Here is a 20,595-nt window from a genome sequence, read left to right on the forward strand (position 1 = left end):
AAAACATAATCTAACCATTACAAATGGACAAAATGTGATCTTTCACTTCTTGTTTTCCAGTCTCCTTTTTAACTTGATTACAATGGCTTCAGAAAATAGTCTCATCAATCAAGTAATAACAGAGTACAAACAGGTTTTTAGAAATATTTATTACTGAATAGCTACTTCCTGCCCCAGAAAAATCATGACAGTACCATCAAGAGTATGGGAACAGTAGAGGGGTATTACAAAAGTTGGAAGGATACAAAATGTTCTTTTTTTTCATAAATAATGCTTTACAATTTACCTGTCACATGACAGTTCTGACAAAAGTAGAACAACTTGATCAGCTGATGGGGTTTTACTTTTTTTGTGTGTGTGTGTGCGCGTGTGTTTCGCATTGACGCTTTTGATGTACACAGAGCACGGCAGGTATTCACAGAGGACAACATAACGGAGACGCAAACATGGCATGCAGTTATTGCAGGAAAATGCCACCAAAATGAAACAGAACAAAAAGCTGTTGAACCCCATTAAAAATAAAAGATTAACACAAGTCATCTTTTTTTTGCCACACTATAAATCTTAAACTTTTTCTTTTTTATAAACACATTACCATTGCTTACATACTAAACCCCCTAAAGATCACTCAACAGAATATTTCGCCAGGCTACATTTACCTCGCAATAACCTTTCCATTTTATCTGGCTGATGAATTTAAGGTTGAGCTGTATCATACAAAAGAAACAGACTGGATCTCTGAAAACGACTGCAGACAGCTTTAAGTCACTTTAGCGGTAACCGTGCCTTCACTGCAGCAATAATGGCTGGAACATGGTTGCTTTTAATGGGAGTAAAACTTGCACTGGGTCAGGAATGTGTTGATGCTACTGCATGTTGCTGATACATATATCAGAAGCACCACAAATACCAAAAGTACCAGGCCTGCTACAGCTGGACATCCATAGCACCACAGACTGAAACACAGCAGTGGGCAAAGTCTAAGCTGGGGAGGTTACAATAACTCTCTAAAGGCGATAACTGTGGCGTGTCTTTTTCTATAGTTATGGTAACTGATTTTAATATATTCAAAAAACAAAACAAAACAGCACAAAAAAACAAAATTAGAAATGAATTTGACCGATAGCATTATTGCTACAAAAGTCAAATGCATCTCAAATATTTTAATATATATAGTGTGCCTATAGAGCAGATAGTAGTAGTGCAATAACATCAATATTGTGAAGTGCTATTATGACAGACCTGGTGCAATAACAGTAACTAAACACACAGCAACAGCTAATGGCAGAAGAAATGCTTCCAACCAGTTCAGAGATCTTTTTCCAATCAGTTTTAAAGAGTAACTGAACTGGACCGACGCATGCAATCACAGCGAATGGAGGGCAGACTGCTTTTGGTATTGACAGAACACAAATCTTATTATAGTGGTAGATCACTTGTTGTAATGATGCAATCATATCCTTTCATTTTCCCACTCGTGAGGGGAAAGGAAGTTCACATCAATGTGACTATTTTACGGTCCGTTAGAAATGTACCTTTGTGATTTAAAAAATAAAATAAAAATACATGTCTGCAGTTAGGTTCACAATTTGTGCAGACTTTCAGCTTTGATTTAAGCAGTTTTAGAGAAATTTTGCTTTAACTGTTTGGGGATTACAGCCATTTTTATACACAGTTTCTCAAATTCAGAGGATCAAAAACGACTGGACAAGTTAACATAATTTCAGGTATGAGGATAGTTTTTAATACTTGGATGAAAATTCTTTGAGCTTTTTCCCTGGACCTGCTCTCTCAGGCCTTTACTGCAGCCACCTTCAATGGCTTCTTGTTTGTAGGTCTCTGCATTCAGTTTTGCATTTAATAAATGTAAAGCATGCTCTGATGCTCTGATGGGTTGAGATCAGGTTACTGACTTGCCCATTGAAGAATATCCCATTTCCTTGCCTTGAGAAACTCTTTTTTGTTTACTTTTACAGTATGCTTTTGGTGACTATCGATTTTCACAAAGAAGTGGTGTCCAATTAAGGTTTACAGCATTTGTTAAACCCCTTAAGGCTGAAAGTCATATCTTCAATGTTTAATTTAAATTTAAATTCCACCTGAAAAGAACTCCAGTCATGATCTTTAGGGGGCTTTGTACTTAACATAAACATGCTAAGATTTGCTTTACATATAATTCCTTTCAAAATATTCATATTGCATTTACATCATATTTTATTCCCTGTGTAAGGAGCAACCTTTCTTGTCTTAAAAGACAAACATTTGTGCGAAAGGAGAAACCCTCGCTTATATTTCACCTTCTATCAGCATTCTGAGAAATCCACTCAATTAATTTTCCCTCAATTTACGGAAATAATTGTGCGTAAGGAAGTAAAGACGTAAAAGAAATAAAGAAAACATTTCTTTGAAGCCCTTTGTATTTGGGTTAAAGACATCAAGTTCTTGTACACACCTCTTGGTGTGGGAGTGACGCTAAATGGATGCTTCAGGTGAAAAACAGCATGGAGGGTTTAAAACTTGAACAGGTCGATAAAGTGCTGCGGAGAGATGGGCATCAGGCAGCTGTCTGGATCGTTGGCTGTGCACGGGTGGCCAAAGTCCTGGAAGGAAGTCAACAGCTTAATCAGTAGAACGAAGGCAGACTGGGAAACCTCCGAGTTGGCGCAGTCATGATTCTAGCATTTACTTAGAGTAGAATTAAAACTGATTACAGCACAGAAGCGAGCTCTTACATAAGGGTGATTTAGTAATTATGTCATAAACTGTGAACATAACAGCACTGGTTATGGCAGTTTTAATTAAAAGTTCTCAGGGCCATGTGTCACTGTTTACTCGTGGTAAAAACACATGGCCTATTTAAGTGCATATAAAAGATAAAATGTGATGTGACACTTGATAGATAAGCTTTTGAAAACTAAACAGAACTTAGGAAGGATTTTACAAAGAAATGTGGTGAGCAAGTTCTGGATGATAGCACATGGAAGTGTCCAAATATTTATGTTGGACAAAGTGACAGCTGACATTCAGGGAAAAAAAAAAAACTATTTTAACTGGAGCAGGTTAAAGGAGAAGTCAGCGGAAACAATGTCAGAGTTTACTAAACACTGCTGGCAAAACACGATGACAGGACAGCAAAAGACAAAACTCAATACAAGGAAATGAAATCGGACCATCGGGGCAATCGTCGGGGAAATGAGACAAGATGGCAATCAAAGAAATAGAAAAGCATTATGGGACATAAAGTACCTTCAGTAACAAAGCCAGATGGCAATCCTTAAGGTATCAGGGACAAGGAGAACCAGGAGAAGAGGCAGGAAGGATGGGTGCCAAGCAAGGAGAAGGATGCAGAGAAGGCAGTAGGTTAAATAATTTAGGTACCCAGGAAAGGATAATAACGAGTTTGTGGGAAGTAAATAAAGAAACAAACAGAGGAAACTGAATGTATAGGAATACTTTTTAATAAAAGTGCTGCACTGTTAAGTTTCTGTATCTCTAGAAGTTCCCTGATCTTGCCAAAACATGATCTCTGTCTTAAAGTTAGTTAAAAGATCAGATTTTCTGTGTTGCTGAAAGCAAACCAGTCGGTTAATTTGCTTCACACTATTTTTTTTTTTTAATTATTGTACTGTAAGTTATTGTAATCGTGAACCACAAGGATCCGCACTACAGGCAGTGCTTATGCGTTTTTTTGTTTTGTTTGTTTTTTTGATTCAGCAAACCTTTTTATTGCTGGCTTTAAGAATTTAGAGTAAACTGAATATTAAATAATTAAAGTTAAAAATACAAAAGCAATACCATGGAAAGGTAAACTATTCAAAATATAAAGATATGACTTCACGTTTGAGATTTTTCCTTAGTATCAAACTTCTGTAAAGACTTTTCTGTCTCTTTGCCATAGGAGACAAATTTTTAAAATAAGATAACCAACTGGTTGGCCAGAGGTTAAGTGTGCGACATCCTCAAGACTACTGCACCAGCTGCCTCATGGGAGGCAATCTCTGTCCAAACTATTCTGACTCAGACTGCCTGCAACCACCCTCACACAAACTGGCAAAGGTTTGCAAATAACTGCTGTAGTAGGCAGATGACCAACACGTTGGCATCAATCTGAGTCGATGCATTTCATTTTAAAAGGGTTTGTTTTTATTCTGGCTATCTTACTATAAAAAACCAAGGTCGCAGAGTACCTATATTACACTTTGCAGTTTAATTGCCATCCTGCAGAAACTGGATGGCAAATATTTCCCCCACAAATATTTCCCCCAAATATTTGTGGCAGAATTTCTGTTTCAAATTCTTTCTGGACTCTGAATGTAAGCACTTAATGAGAATTTCTGTTTTAATTTCAGTCAATGTAGCAATAAGGGATTTGAGATTTTCACCAACTTATCAGTTGACACATTATCAAAAGCAGATTGTATGGAACTTTCAAGTAGACCCCATTCAATTTCAAACTGTTAGCAGACTAACTCCATCATATTGCCATTTTATCATCGCCTCAATACAAGTTGGTTTAAAATCTGGTTGCAGATCTAGTCCCCGTCTTTAACTTCACTGGACATGATTGCAATAATTTTGGTCGTGCAGTTGTTAAAGGCTGCTGTTTCTGTGTGTCTGTAGCATTAAGCAGTCCAGGTTTAATTTAGAGTAAACACCAAGCTGTGGTTATTCAGGGATAAACACATTGCTGAAAGGGGATACAAGCAAAAGCTACAGCAAGCAGTTAAACTTGGACTAAACCTGTTAGGTTATTTCAGAATGGCAGTCTGGTGAACTAAATTTATAATATAATAGTCATATTACTATTACATGACTACAAGTCACGTTAGATTTTATTCATTACATATGTGCCTACAGGTTTTGATTATCTTGATCCCCACCAAATCTCCCACCAAAATCAATAAATCAGTATAAGGAAACATGCTTAGACTGTTGCTGCTGCATTGTGTTGTTTACCTTCCAGAAGAGGATGCTACAGTGTTTGCAAAAGTGCAACGTGTCGCCGTACTGCTCCTTCATGGGGTAGTGTTTCTGCAAGGTGAAATACATCAGTTTCCAGTCCACGTTGTCATTCCTGGTTATGGCTAAAGTCCTGCAGAACTGCAAAAATGCAGTGGACACACACACACACACACACACACACACACACACACACACACACACACACACACACACACACACACACACACACACACACACAAAGACACAATGGATGGAAAGAAACTTTTACCAGCTATTTAAAACACTCTGGGGATAGATGCAATTAAAACAAGAACAGTGTGTATTTAGATATAATCAAGAACAATTCCTCATTAACATCAATCCTGAAAGAGTGCGAAAGGTCTAAGATAGTGTGCTTGGGTGTGTGTGTAAGAGCTAGAGGATAAGCTCATATGCGAGCTGTGAATAAATTGTGCCAACTCTGCCCTCTAGTGGTTAACATGGGCTCTACTTCTAGTTCTGAAGCAATCCAGTTTTACAACACTCGACTATATATGTATGACTAAAAGTAATAAAATCTTAGACTCAAGCTCAAATGATTAAGTGTAATACTCACCGGTCTGTCCGAAAAGTGAAAGTGGCAGAGTTTCTTCCACAGTGTGTTGTTCTCACTTAGGATGTGCAATGTCGGTGTGGCCTGTCCCAAGTTAATGATGTCACAGGCATCAGAGAACTTATAGAGGATCTTGTTTTGCATGTGTAGGGGCAAATCACTGAATGACATGCCAGTGCACATTTGCTGAGGAAACAAGAATCACCAAAAATAAATAGTGGACTAACAACACTTCTGTATTTCACATGTCTCCCACATTAAATTCAGCTTGTAAATTGGTTTGTCAATAAGTCATACTTCATAAGCAGGTACAAATGGAGCTACATGTACAGCACTGTAAATAAAAAGGCAGATTTTTAGCCGACTTCTTATTTTAAACAGCACTCTTATGACAAGTCAGCGCAGACAGATTTCCAGCATGGCTGCTATTTTAGATTGCTATCTGGAAGTTCTGCGGTCCACCTACTCTGTGATTTCAATAAAAATGACAAACGTGTACCAAGACCAAACATTAACTTCTGTTTCCAAATTCCCCGAATTTCTTGTGAAGAGTGCACAGTTTACAAGCCCAAAGGCAGCACGTCGGGTGAGTAGCAAGAAGAGGAAAATGGCTTGTGATTTCTTTTCCAACAGTTATTAAAAGAATGATGTCAGGGTGGACTTCTACTGTAAACTACTGACTAGACTGAGAGATGATATTTACAGGGAATCATCTAAGGTGTGGAGGGTGCCATTTGATGCTGGCTCCAAATTTCTTGTCTGAACAGAAAGTCTTGTCTCACCACCTGTTTGGCTTTCTGACGATGAAAATCAAGTTGAAGGATCACTTTTTTTCAGGTGAAGTACTTGGGGACACAATGGGACTCTAACTGAGAGTTAGCAGCAGTGTGGAAAAAAGGTTTAAAGGTGCACAAAGTTAAAATGAGGTAATTGCTATTTTTATGGACTACTATTTTCTGAGATGGATCTCAGAACGTCTCAATCACACCTTACATTGTGGAGTAACCCAGTAATCATCATGCATATCCTCGTCTAAGACACTCTGCCAAACATGCACGCAACACAGATTTTCTTTCTACCTTGGGGATCTGGAGGTTGTTCAGCTCCTGCTGCCATTTAACAATGGTTTCCAGACGGCACAACCAGATGTTGACGTTTCCCACGAGGACACACCTGCCATGGATGGTCAGACTGTGCAGGGTGGAGCTCAGGTCTTGCAGAAGCTCTTTGACGAGACGTGGGTTATAGTGGTCCTCCAGAACTGGAATAAAAATACAAGCAAAAGAGAAACATGAAGGAAAACACCACGGCTATTGAGGATTTTTTTTTTAAGGATCATAACACATCTTTTTTTTGTTGTGCGGGCTCCTGCCTTTAACCACCCCATATACATAACAAAAAGACAAATGGAAAACTAATATTTCTTTTTACAAAAAAAGCTTCAACTTTGCAAAAGAACTAAAATGTGTTTACCAGAAATATACACACCACCGAAGGATGAAAAAAAATAATACAGTCCTGATCTGTCCTTTGTAACCCTGTAATGATGGAGTATGCTAGCCCTATTGGTTTTGTGGTTAAACATGAGACTGCAAAGACTGAACAGCAGGATGAGAGAAAGCATGTTCTGATTGCTCAAAGGCTTCACATTCACACACACGCACACACAAAAAAAAATCTATTAACATAAAAAGCTACTTTTCCCAACACAAAACGCCCCCAAAAAAACTAAATTAGAGTTTAGAGAGACATTGAAAGCCACTGACACCAAAAATAACAATGAAAATAAAGAGTCTGTCTGTGCAATTTATCCCTCAGACACCCCATGTCAGGTCTTCTCACCCTTTCGTACAATCTTCTCCAAGATATTAAAATAGTTTTTCTGGGCAGCTCCACTCAAAGACGTCAGCTGTGATCTGGCTATTAGCTGAAAAAGCTGTTGGTGGCAGAAATAAAAAGGAGCTTAAGATGCGCTATACAAGTCATACAATTAAAAGGTTTTTTTTAACATCATGTACGAGCATCAATGCTCACTTTTGCAACGTAATTAAATCTTCTCAAGTCCTGAATAGCGCTGGAAAAGTCTAGCCGGTTGAGAGCTTCGCCAAGTGTGCAGTATCCATGTCGCTGTAGGTACACATCAGAAAGAACATGTACACACAAGCTCTGTTAATTAACGAACTGACTGATGTGTATTTTCCATTAAAAGACAATTGCTCCTTTGTGTGAAAAGCCTCAGTACTCACTTCTTTTGTGCTCCCTTTCTGAATGTAGATCCATTTATCTGTGAAAACAACTAAAAAAATGCAAAAACAAACATTTTAATGAAAGCTTTCTTACAGTTGAGCATCACTGAATTTTACATATTTTAATGACTCCCCCTCTATGATTGAAGTAGAGAGGGACAAGATATTTCACCTGAAACTTGATGACTTTTTAAAAATTTATTTATTTATTTATTTGCAACAGTTTGAGTCAACAGTAAACATAACATTTCCAAAGTCTGAAATTGTTTAAGGGTTTCTGTATGGATTACATTACAAGTCTTACTGATACAGTAGGATACTGATATAATACAATCAATTTGTGCTCTCTAGAAGAACTGATAGTTACGAAACCTTTCAAGATCATTTGAGGACAAGTTATTATTAAAAGTATAAAAAGTTACTTCACTTCAGATTTTCTATGTAAATCTTTGCTATAAAATGCAGAATGCAAGCATTTCTTTCAAATTAATGTAGGCAAAGTACTTAGGTAAGCTAAGCTAGACAACCTCAAAAGGTGCACAAGAGCTGCTGATGTGCTTATTAGTATTATAATGGATGCACTGCATCTGGAGACGGAGGACACTACAAATTGTTAAAAAAAGACAGCATTTGCAGCATAACCTTAATCCAAATCCCTGAGAGTTTTATTTCCGTCTCACTGACTTTTGCACTTTTGTACACATTGCTTTTAATTTTCATGCCACAAAAAGTTCCCCGAGCCAAAACAGTGATTATGTGCAGCTGAAACTCACACTGGGATTTAGTGTTATTGTTGTAGAAGTCCTTTTTCCTCTTTGTGGTGGAGAGCTCACACACATCTCCAACAAACAGATTTTCATTGTTGCCATTGCAGAGCCTGTTTGGACAGAGGAAACATGTGCGTAATGCATTAATAACACTTCCACGCAAGTCTGAAAACGCCATGTAATTACAAACCACCGAAGAAGCTACTCCACTGTGGCGTCGCCCTGAAGCAAATCAGTGACTTTTTACTGATAGCCTGTGTGTCACAGTTGCACGGCAAGATGGCTCATAGCCAAGTTAGGTGGTGTTGTGTTACTGAACTTACAGGGAAAACCAGTGTGAGAAATATATAATTAAAGATCAGAGGAAAAAAAGAAACTGAAGGAAACCTGTTGTATTACTGCTACACTGATATGCAGGCCAAGGTCAAACATGTCAGACAGAGGTCTCAGAACATTAAGCGTGCTGTATCTAATCTTTGTTGTTTCTGGCCTCAGGGCTGTGTTATTTTTGATAACATTTTCGTCGTTGACCTCAACTTCACATTGCTGTCGGAGAACACTCAAAAAGGCCGAGCTCCAACAGAAATGCGAATTAAAACATGTCACATTCAAGTCAACATAGCGAATACAGATGTTCCCAGGGTTTGTGAAGACGTGAGAATTTCTTACCATTTCTACTGCATAAAAAGGTTAAACAAATTCAGATTACAGTCCTGTGTTGTGCGAGAGACTTGTTGCTTACTTTGTGCCTGTTCTCTACTCTTTCAATCTGATCCCACATAATTAAACCGCCAATTAGGTAAATTATTACTATGTCTTTACTAAATTCAGGCCAAAATATTAACCAATACTCGCAAAACAAATTACTTGTTGAGTGCAAACAAATTAAAATGCAGTAAAACACTGGTGTTCAGTATGTTCTATACCTAGGGGAACATCTACAAAGCCAAAAAGCTGCGATCTCCGTGGCATAAAAGATATACTCATTGGTGTCTATATGTGTCTGTTATTTGAGCCCCTCCTTACACAGGGCAGAAAATAAAACGGCTTTCTGAATCTGTAAGTGACAAAATGCTACCAAAGTGCAACAAATAAATCTGTGTGAAAAAACAATAAAAAACAAAAACAAGCTGCAAAACTTCAATCGTGAATAAGAGTGTGATCATGGAGTTCTGGTTCGCTGATTTTCTAATGAGCATTGTGAGACAGATCAAATTACTGAACAGAGCTGGTAGCTGACACACTGCATTAATAATCCATTGGTTAAATTAAATGGCAACACTGCCAGCTAAGAGAGAATTCTTGGTAAGCTAACCCCTCCCCGGGTGTCATAGGGTGAGACGTGGGTTCTTCATCGGCCATGTCACCCGCATGACATGACTGACAAGACAGACAACTATTCATGCTTATATTTACATCTAAAGGCAATTCAGAATTACCGGTTAACCTAACATGCATCTACACAGGTACAAGGAGAACTTGCAAACTACACACAGAAAGGTAGCATCTACCGACTCCGCTCAGGCTCGGGATTAGAACCCAGAACCTTCTTTCTATGAGGCAATAGTGCAATGTACCATGGTGCACCCATAGCCCTTGAGTAAGTCAGAGTCCTGTCAGTGGGGGTTTCCAACTCAGGGTCATCATATGGGTCATGTAGTCTTTAAATAGTTCCCACAAGTGTTCAGCGAGCAGTTGGAAAGTCTGCTGATAACACAGAGACTTGTTTTTTAATCTCATACCTTTTAAAAATGTGTCTCCAACTTCTGTGCTGCTATATCTCTATGGTGTGACAAGCATATGCGGCCAACTTTTGGAACTAGTGGATGCTTTTTTCCTTTTTTTTTTAACCTGATTGCTTTCTAGAGGTTAAAGAACTTGTATATTTGGTGCATTGACAAAAATGTCCAGTGCGGTTGGTCCCATGCGGCTTTATTTGATATGTTTTGTGACTTTTTCCTCTCTTTTGTCTGCTCTTAAGCACTGGATTTTCTTCTTTTGCAAAACAAGCTGGTTTGGACCAATCCTGTCTCCCACCATGTAGAACAAGATCTTATGAGTGGGGCCTCGCAGAAGCACAAAGATAGCGGGGGTGGACTAGTGAAGACGGAGGGGTCAGACAGGGACAACTTTGCATATTCATTGATCTGTCCATGCTAACAATCAAACAATCAGGAAAAGAGGTAGAGTTACATTTAATACATGTTAAGGCACGAAGGGAATTTTTTCATGGAAAACATCTTCGAGGAGAGCTCCAAATAAGACCCTAGAGCCAATGGAAGGTATTTATACAGTCCTTTCTTTTGAACTTATCAAAACACTAACGGTGCAAGCCACATTTCACCATTCACACGTATATCCACACCATTAAGTCCATTATTCTGTGGACTTTATTGATCAAATAAACCAGTGGATGAACTGGTTATGCAGTCTCCTGATCAAGGACACTTCGACATGTAAAACAGTCAAACCAGGGATCAAACCACCAGGCTTCTGATTAATGAACAATCTAATAAACTCCTGAGCCACAGCTGTTCTACATTACACTGATTATCACATCTAATATACTTCCAGAAGCTAGAGTAGCTATTGGAATAAGAGACCAACTTAAATTTTCTCCAGCATAAGTAAAGACATGGCTTTGCTTGTCTGACTACAGAGTCAGCTGATCAGAGTGAATGAGCTCCACAGTAATCCCTTGTCTCTATCCATTTATCCAGCTGCACAGGCATAAACACAAACACACTTGCAAGCGCAGTAATCTGTCAAAGTGAATTATAAAAAGGTGGAATTCAATAGCGTGACTTTCTTACACAGGCTGCACGTGGAATAACCGTCTCCAAGGAGCCAATAAAAAACATCACAAAGGAACAACTTATTCAAAAGGATTTGTGGACATTTTAAAATCCTTAAATAAAAGATAAACAGGGCTCTGAAGGGAGCACGTAGTTCCAAAGGAAACTAACCGAGTACAAAATATAGTATGAAGACTTTTAGCTGATATTCTGGTCTCTTAGTAGACAAACACATTTGATTAAGTGCAATCAATTTACACAATTACTTGTAAGAGAAATGAGCATTAAACTGAGGTTCAAACACTCAACTGATACTTGACAGCATGAAGATCAGTGACCACAGTTTGTTTTAGATTTACACGCACTGTGATCTGAAGTACTTCTGTAACACTGTGTACCATTCTAGTACACACCCAGTGTATTGTCTCCTTTCTCTCTGGCCTACATGTGGTCGCCTGACAAACGTACCTCGGTTGCCATGAAGTCACTGGCTTTGTGGAGGGAGACTGCGTCTGGAGAGCAGCCAATTTGCCTAAATGATGTAATTAGTTATTGTCTGATGACAGGCTAAAGACTGCTGACGAGTCACTGTGGTACCGGGAAGTACTGTTAGTTAGACAGAAAACGCCCCTGGCCTGAAGGGGACGTCACCAACTGCGGCTGAGATGCCACCAATTCCACCCTGTCAGTACCAGCATGACACGAACCAAACCCTCCATGTGTGTTATGTTTCATGAGGTTTCCTCATGAACTATTGTCCACCATATCAACAGTCTCTAGTCCTCACAATGATCAGAGATGTCACCAGTTGACTTGAGAAGATCACTTTTCAGTAAACTCTAATGAAAATGCAACAAAATAAACAACAAATTTCTAAACAACAGAGGTGAGGGAGTCAGATAAATTCAAGATGTAGAAGGACGTGCCAACATATAAATGCCTAGTCATATACAATGAGGCAATTAATAATCCTCCATCCAACAAAACTCCAAAACACAAGCAGAACAAGAAGCTGGAGCAGAAAAAAAAATACATACAAAAAGAAATGAATGAATACAGAAAATCCCCTCTTGTCTCCTCATTTATACAACTGCTCATTGCCAGTTGGCACATGTCAAAACAGTACAAGTTTCCTGTGGAGAACAACATGAGCTCTGCTGTGGGAGGCCACACGAGCTGCAGACAGGGGCAGTGTGTAATATAAACCAGAAAGACGAAAAGCAGAAGATGTTTTTTTGGTTTAGCTGATCTCAACAAGCTGTTGCCATTAAAGTCTTTAATCCACTAAGCCCCATTATTTGAACACACAACAGCCAGGGTGTTTGAAATTGGAGGTTATCATTATGTACTGTTATCATAAAAGCCGAGGCTTGTAAAATAGTTATGATGTCAATTCTGAGAGGTAACCTAAGGTGTAACCTGTAGTTTTCCGTGGTTTAGGCTCAGTCATGGCAACTTATGCTTCAAACCTAACCTGCTCACAAGCACATTAACTTCAACTCATTTTATTACAATCTAACAGCATGCACGATGAGTGTGTGTGAAAAAGAAAAAGTGTCATATGCAAAGAGGTTTAGGATTAGCTGTATATACTGCACACAGGTCACATTCAGAAGTTGTTTGTATGATATTACTATGTAGTCAGAAAGAAAAAAAGTTGAACTGTGGGATGTAAATCACCTCATAAAAGCCTAGATGTTATGGCACCAATTCTAAGTGATTTAATGGTTCGTGAGCACTTCTGGTCTTATTCTTGTAATTTGACCAAGAAAAATCCACTGTGTCCTGGTGGTTTGAGACGGACCATGTAATTGGGAACATTAAGCTTTTGTTTTATATTCCTATCCTTTAATTTCCTGTCAACTCTCCACTGTTTTCTGTTTAATAATGGACAAAAATAAAAATTGTTTACTTGACAACCTTCTGAGAATGCTCTGCGGATGCTGGACAGTGTCTGACAGTCATGTCAACATTTAGAGAGAGACTTGGCAGTCGGTCAGCTGTAGTCAGTCCACCTTTATACTAAGAGTTGCAGGGATATTAAGATTTAAGCCACTATTGGAAACATTGGTTTAGTAAGAAACAGCAAGCCAAAACACCCTAATAAAGTTTAATATGCTTAAGTGAAGAAGTTATGATCTTGTAATACTTTATGCCCTGAGAGAGAAGCACGGCTGTACTTGCTGTGATTAAAATCTTGAAAACTTGCCAAAAAACCGAAAACAAAAAACTTTGACATTTTAAAATAAATAAACAAACAAAAACACACATGCTTAGACTATTCTAAAACTTCACCACATCCATAAGACGGCAACCCGAGACATAACTACTTGTAGAGGTAGATTTATTTTAACATAAATAAATTTGATCAAAGACCTTCATACATACACACATAACAAATCGGTTATTTTATTAGGAATTTAGTAGGATTTCAAAACCCCGATTGAGGGCTCTGTGTGAAAATGGAGTAACACTTCTCAGTATTAAATTGAGCAAATCAAATTCCCACTACCTTATTCATTATGCAGTCAGCATAATTACCCTTCTACAATCCAGAATTCTTCGAACCAAAATTCAAAGTTTTCCCAAACGGTAACAGCTTTCTCCAGCTGAGGTTGGCTGTGAACTCTCGGTCATTATTACCACATGGTTGTTGTTTCATTATTCCAGACCTAAACTGACCTTCTGCTGGAATTTTGTGTCTTTAAGAGGTTTTTTAGCTAAAATTGTTAACCACAGAGCAAAGCAACTGAACTCTGAACTCATAGCAGTGGAGCTTTTTCACACGAGTCACATCCAAGCCTTTACCCGAAGTCTCCACACTGTGTTCAGACTCAGAGATGATTAAGGAAAAGGTGAAATTACGCCGAAAGCTCAAGTAGGCCTACTTTCTTTTAACACGGAAAACTGGAAGAATCACAAGAATAATCAATAAAGAATGTGACTTATACGCAGAACCAGATGAAAATCGAATCTAATCAATATTCGCTCCACTCTCAAAGCAAGCTGTTTGTGTGTTTTGTCACTTGCTGTGCAAGTAGTCTGCAGCATTAAGAAACCTTGATGAGATATCACATTCAGGTTTGTCACAATTAAATAATTGGTCATAATTAGGAGACTCTTTTTCACATAAACACAACTACAAACACTCTTTGTTCTTACAGAACTACAGGATTCACTGCCAAATCAATGTCATTGAAAACTATGTTAAAATATGTCGACTTATACCTCAATGCTCAATTATTTTTTCTGCAACAACACTCTTTGGCAACAACAAGCTGAAACTATGGGAATGTACAGTATAATCACCTCATAAAAGGTCTAAAGTTTACATACAGTCATCATGAGAACCAATGTCATTGCAATTTTGGGCTTGTTTCTGTCAAGAAGAGCAGTCAAATATCAAGCCAAGAGTTAAGCCATTATGTTTGCTGATGGTGGCTGTGGCTCAGAAGGAAAAGCAGGTAACCTACAAAATTGAAAGGTTCAATCCCTGCTCCAGTTTCCATCCAAGATACTGAACCTGAGTTGCTCCCGATGTGTTCATCAGAGTCTGGATGGGTGTGAATGTTGGACAGAAAACGCTTTGAGCATCACTGTTGCCTCAAAGCAAAAATAGAGGAAGCTGGGCCAGATAGCAAAAGCATCTGCATGAGATGGGACACTGAACCAAATATTAGTGGGCGCATATGTATACTTTTGACCCTGTGCAACTTAAAACTCCTCATAAATTCAATTTGTGTAAAAGTCCTGCTGTTTTTAAAGTCATTAAAGATGTATGCTGTACAATCATTCCACCCCTGAAAAAGAACAGTTCAAAGAAATCATTAAAAACCCCAAATTACCACAACATTCATCCCCATAATGAGTGTATGTAAACCTCTGAGCACAACTGTATGTGCTATGGCCCTCATAATAAGTGGTTGAATGATTAGTGAGTACCCTTTAACCCTGGGCTATTAGGTATCTCTAAAACAGACTTGTGTAAACAGGTCATTTTACACCAGTTCAGCTTTAGCTTCAATATTATCCTGAAGGAGAGTCAACTTGCAGTTAGGGATTAACACATATCATAGCTTAGAAAATTCTTCAGTAACAGCAAACAGCAACCCATGACGTTAGATCCGTTAAGCCAGGTATTACATGTAATTAGCCTACTGTTGTGGTTACATTTTTTTATTTTACACATATAAAAGAAACCTGAAAGAGTTTGTAGATCTTACAAAGTTTAAAAATGTGAAAAAGATCCAGAGAAATGTTGTTCAGCGGATATCTGTCCACTCATGTATCCTTATTAAATCATTCACCACTGCTCCTTTTACTTTTTTCCCCTTTTCTATTTTCTAAGAAATCTGTGATTATGTAATCCAATTTAGAGTATCCACTGAAGACCTAGTTTGGCCTCTAAAGGCACAGTTGGATTATACAATAAAAGCAATCTGTTTTGATTATGACACTTTTAATATAACTCATAAAATTTTACAGCACTCCACAATGTCGTCAGCAAACTAAAAATGGTCAAAGTACAATGTACATACAAGCTACTACAAACATATTGCCATATAAGGCAATGAATGTAAGCCAATAAACTATGATCTACTTTTACTCAAAACTGATTAAACTCCTTGTTTTTTTTAAGGAAGATGACCAGCAATTTCTTTTTTTTTTCCATTACATTTTAGGCTGTATCAATATTTTGAGCAGCAAAACTTTAAATATACTACTGTTATGCATTCTCTTTTGCACGCCCTTATGAGGGTCTCAGGGGGGCTGAAGCCTATCCTAGAGGTGGGGTAGACCCTGGACAGGTCACCAATGTGATACAAAGCTAAAGTGCACTTAAATCGGGCGAATTTTTGACTACTTAAATATGTAGAGCTCAGACAGAGATGATACTAAACCAAAGAAATTTGATTAAAGGTAGATAAAGGTGAAGGGAACTTACTCTTTCAAATCAATCTCTCCGTTGTTGTCCTCCAAAACATCTCCGAACAAGATGATCCTCTTCCAGCCATCTTCCGTCTTTGTCCAGCTCCACCCCGGTGATCTCCAATCCTTACCCAAGAAAGGCATCTTGTCTGGCAGGTGTGAGACTGTGAGCAGAGAGGGCCGCTGCTACTTCACACCTGGAGGTTTAACCAGCTGTTGTTAGAAAAAGATTTTTTTATTCTTGATGCCACCATGCAAAGAAGAGAGAAATTTTGAAATCTAATTTGTCCTTATTAAATACAGCATGCTACAATAAAATTTCACTAACAGTTTTAAGCATTTAACCGGCTATATTCACATTATGTTCACATTAGGTTCTACTAAAAAAACAAGTGAACAAGTTATAAATATCACCAATTTAATGACAGTTCAAAAACACTGAGATGATTTTTTTTAAAAGCTTACAAATTGTAACTGATTGTTTTTAAACTAAATCACCTAAGTGTAACTAATCCCACCACACATAGATTCTTATATTTTATGTCAGCAATGGTTAAAAAAAGGTGAGAAGAAAAAGTATTATTATGGTTTCTCTTAGTGTTCATAGAGACACTGTAGCCTGCAGCTACCTTTCAACTGCATATCACATAAAGCAGAGGGCCATCAGCCATTCTCAATTACCCTGTTACAGCGCGTTTACAGATTTAACACTCGTATTTAAAGGGCCAGACTAAGCCACAGTGTTTTAACATGCTTAAATAACATACCTTGCAATATCCGTGACGCAATTATATATTTTTCTACCTTTAGAATTTGGACAATAACAGCGTTAGCGGGCGCTGTTAAAGTCGTTTTAGCTATCAAACACGAAGCTGTCAGTCGACCCAAAGCAAATAATGACGACAAGAAGAAAATAATGAATCTCCGCTACGCTGCTATAAGACTGTGAATTTCTGAAAAACGGCCAAACAAACCGTTAAAGATAAGCAGCTCCTCGGTTGTTTTGCCCGTCTCTGCTTCCGTCTCTAGCCTTACCCTCCTGCGGAGCTGGAAATATTGACGGAAGTAAGCGCGAGAATTCGTCAATTCACGCCCCCTGCTGCTCTCTGATTGGTCAAAAGGACTGTATTTATCTTGTTGCTACCCAGATTCGGGAGGCCGATTGGATAATCACTCCTGTCACTCAACAGCTTTTTTTTAATCCCATTTGTTTTGTTGGGGGCTTTCTTCGACACGTGACAGCGGACTGCACACATGTACTTGTGTTTTGATTTTGCGATGGGGGATGGTAACTAGTCCGCTGGACAGTTGAGTGACTGACTGACTGACTGATGCTGAAAATGTTATGAAACGCTTTAAAGACTTAACTTGAATGAATAACTATTTTTCTCACCCCACCCACTGTTTTTTCACATCAATTGTATGGTTTAAGTTTAAGCCGTATATTTTATGACATGTTATCTAGGTCACAGTTTTATTACTCTGGGACCTTCCTGCTTTGATGTGCCGGCGTAAAGCTGCAAACTTGACGTGAAAGATAAGTTTACTTTTGATTGTTTCACATGACGTTATTCTCTTGAATTTAAGTCGCAAGTCGTTTTGAGCAAGATCAATTGCATACTGTGCCTGTATATGCAAATAAAAAAAATGCAACTATTTCGGATGTCCACGACACCCCGTTTGAACATGTTTCTTTCAAAGTTGTGTACGGATTCAGCAGCCCTGACTCATTGTACACCGGCTCTCAAAAAATGTTATTGTTATTGTCACGTCACCTGTTTGAGGTTAAAAATACAGTCTAATTTCCTATATGGTTTGCAGTGGGGGTTCTTTGTGGTTAAAATATGAATTTAATATGTATTCATTTATTTATTATGTGTGTGTAATTTAGTGGCATCTAGTGGTAAAGGTTGGAGAATGCAACCAACTGAACAACCCCTTCTATCTTGCAGGACCTATTTGGCCATCACGTCAATGTAAAATCGCGTAACGTGCCAGTGGCAGGACTGAAAGCACCCACCCATTCACCCAGCTCTACCCTCTCCTTGAAAAAAATAAAATGAAATAAATCAATATGTCAATAATTAAACGTGTCCTTAGTTGATTAAAATTGCTAATGAATAATTAATTCAATAAACACCGCGTGTACTTAAATCTTTAATTATTAATTAAAATTGGAAATATATACATTTATTAAATGCATAATTTTAAAAATTAATGTTGTTAACTAATTAAAATATCAATTCATTTTATTTAAAAATATATTTCATTATTTCCGTTTTTAATTATTTCATAGTTTCTGAGCTGCAGTGTATTGAAAAATAATGTCACTTAATGCATGGTCAACAGACCATAACAACTGACTGGTTACCCTGCACAACAAGAGTGGACAGATTCATCCCAGATAATGGACTGATGCATGATGATTGATGATGATGATGGAATTGGGACAGCTAGATATCTTCAGAATAGATTCAAAATTATATCACACTCAGCAATGGCGGATGAAAATGACCCAAACTGTAAGTAAATTTTTTGAAATACTAATGCTTCTCTGTTACCAAATACACTTACATTTTATTTTCGTGGGGAGTGTTTGTGTGAAATAAATGTCACACATCTGGCTGATCTGTTTAGATTGAACCTATTAACAAAAGTGCTCCAACGTTTTCAGAAATGTGAGATCTTGCGGGTGTAACAGCCAGCTCTCCTCACCAGCTATCTGCTGACCATGCAGTCCAAGCTCATGATACCCGCCAAGAATAGCCTGTGCCCAGCACACTGTTTTCAGAATACCTGCTGACCCTAACCTCTTGGTGGGGGGGTTACGTGGGATACGATTCATTTATTTCAGCGTTTTATTTGTTAAATCAGTTTGGCGGAGATTAAAGTCAAGCCTCATAACTGGATAGTTTTAGTGAGCCTTAATGCCTCACTTTGTGAGTGCTGTCAGCATATTTTGAACTGTATCGTTTTCTTGTCTTTATTTCCTGATGTTCACGGGGGGTTTTTTATACTTGTTTATAAAAGCATATTTTCATTTATAACTAACATTAAAAGGATTTTTAAAGTATTTTAATACAGTGAGGAAACTGAACACACTTTCAGTGGGAGCAGAAACATCTGGACCAGTATGTTGATGCTGGGTATCCTGAACAGTGACGTCTGTCTGCATCAGAAATGATAAAATGTTCTGTTTTTAATATTTTTTATTGCATTCTAAAAATCTGCTGTCTTTTCTATATTTTAGAAGTCAACTAGAAAAAATAAAAAATAAAAGATCAGTGTGGTTTTTTTTTGTTCCATGAGCAGTAGAAGCACATGCATAACATTTTTTAACACAGCTTTGCTGAGAAGTATGTTAATTATTTTAGTAATAGTTAATTTAATACTGGTGTACTGTTCTTTATCACATTTTTTCTAATTAGTCGGGTGTTTATGAGCTTTCAATATAATTTAACATGAATGGGCTTTATATAGCTAAGTATCTTGGAAGACTTCTTATAAAATTGTACATGTATTTTAAAAGAAATTAGGTCTATTATGTGCTATTTTCATTGTGAATATTAACCATAAGGGTTAAAAGGCAGTAAAGTACAATGTGAAAGTGAGCTGATGTCATCAAATATCCTGCTGTCTCACTGTGAGCTGGATGTTCCCATGCTCAGAAGTCCTGACTTTTGAGTGTACTTGCTAAGTAGGAACTAGAAGCATGCAAGTTCAAACTCTGTGTACTGGTATTGAGAAGTGTTCACTGAAAGAACTGACTTTAGACCAAAGCAATGGTTTTGATTAAATCAGTGTTAGACATAGTTCTTGATTTTGATCAGTGAGATTGACATGGAAAATAAATTCATAGACTGCAGCACAGGAACTATGAAATAATTAATTAAATATTGGAATAATTAAATATGTCTTACAATGAAATCAATTAGCATTTTATGTAATTTATGACAAAGCAATAAAAATGAGTGACATGAGAGCACTGACTAGGAATTTTATATTATTAGTAAAACAGGTACTGACAATTTGGTCTTGTTGTTGGATACTGCCTCCCATAAGCTGGATACAATAAGCTCAAACATTATCCAGAATCTATATATACCCACTCATATCTGCTGGCATTGTTGCTACTTATATACATCCACTTTATTATATTTACCTGTTAATCAGTCATTCACTTTGAAAAAACTGGTCTGAGTATTTCAGAAACTGCTGATCTACTGGAATTTTCTCACAGAAATATCTCTAGGGTTTACAGAGACTGGTTCGAAAAAGAGAAACTATCCAGTGAGAGTTTCCGG

The 20,595-nt window shown here is 37.7% G+C and overlaps 1 protein-coding gene across 3 annotated transcripts; it reads right to left on the minus strand.

The window, feature by feature from the left end:
• Positions 1-136: 136 nt before the first annotated feature.
• On the minus strand, positions 137-17,367 carry fbxo25 (F-box protein 25). 3 transcript variants are annotated; one of them, XM_063495445.1, is made up of 11 exons: positions 17,266-17,367; positions 16,308-16,488; positions 8,574-8,677; positions 7,801-7,850; positions 7,589-7,681; positions 7,397-7,490; positions 6,634-6,815; positions 5,558-5,740; positions 4,957-5,100; positions 3,247-3,273; positions 137-2,600 (listed from the first exon to the last, which is right to left on the minus strand). In XM_063495445.1, the coding sequence occupies exons 2-11, from the start codon at positions 16,433-16,435 to the stop codon at positions 2,511-2,513; spliced, it is 1,095 nt and encodes a 364-aa protein (XP_063351515.1). In that variant the 5' UTR covers positions 16,436-16,488; positions 17,266-17,367; the 3' UTR covers positions 137-2,510. The 3 variants fall into 3 exon arrangements, with proteins under 3 accessions (XP_063351515.1, XP_063351514.1, XP_063351516.1); XM_063495444.1 differs by having other exon boundaries at positions 16,308-16,504; positions 17,266-17,354; XM_063495446.1 differs by lacking the exon at positions 3,247-3,273 and having other exon boundaries at positions 16,308-16,504; positions 17,266-17,354.
• Positions 17,368-20,595: the final 3,228 nt, after the last annotated feature.

The sequence above is a fragment of the Pelmatolapia mariae genome, linkage group LG15 (genome assembly GCF_036321145.2).
Source record: "Pelmatolapia mariae isolate MD_Pm_ZW linkage group LG15, Pm_UMD_F_2, whole genome shotgun sequence".
NCBI lineage: Eukaryota > Metazoa > Chordata > Actinopteri > Cichliformes > Cichlidae > Pelmatolapia > Pelmatolapia mariae.

Bases quoted from the DNA above. Each gene is read 5' to 3' on its own strand.
- fbxo25 (XM_063495445.1), bottom strand. From the start codon at position 16,435: ATGCCTTTCTTGGGTAAGGATTGGAGATCACCGGGGTGGAGCTGGACA. The intron at 6,816-7,396 runs GTGAGAAGACCT...TTTTTATTCCAG, and splicing joins GGAGAAGATTGTACGAAAGG to TTCTGGAGGACCACTATAAC. The intron at 5,741-6,633 runs GTAGAAAGAAAA...TTGTTTCCTCAG, and splicing joins ACAACCTCCAGATCCCCAAG to CAAATGTGCACTGGCATGTC.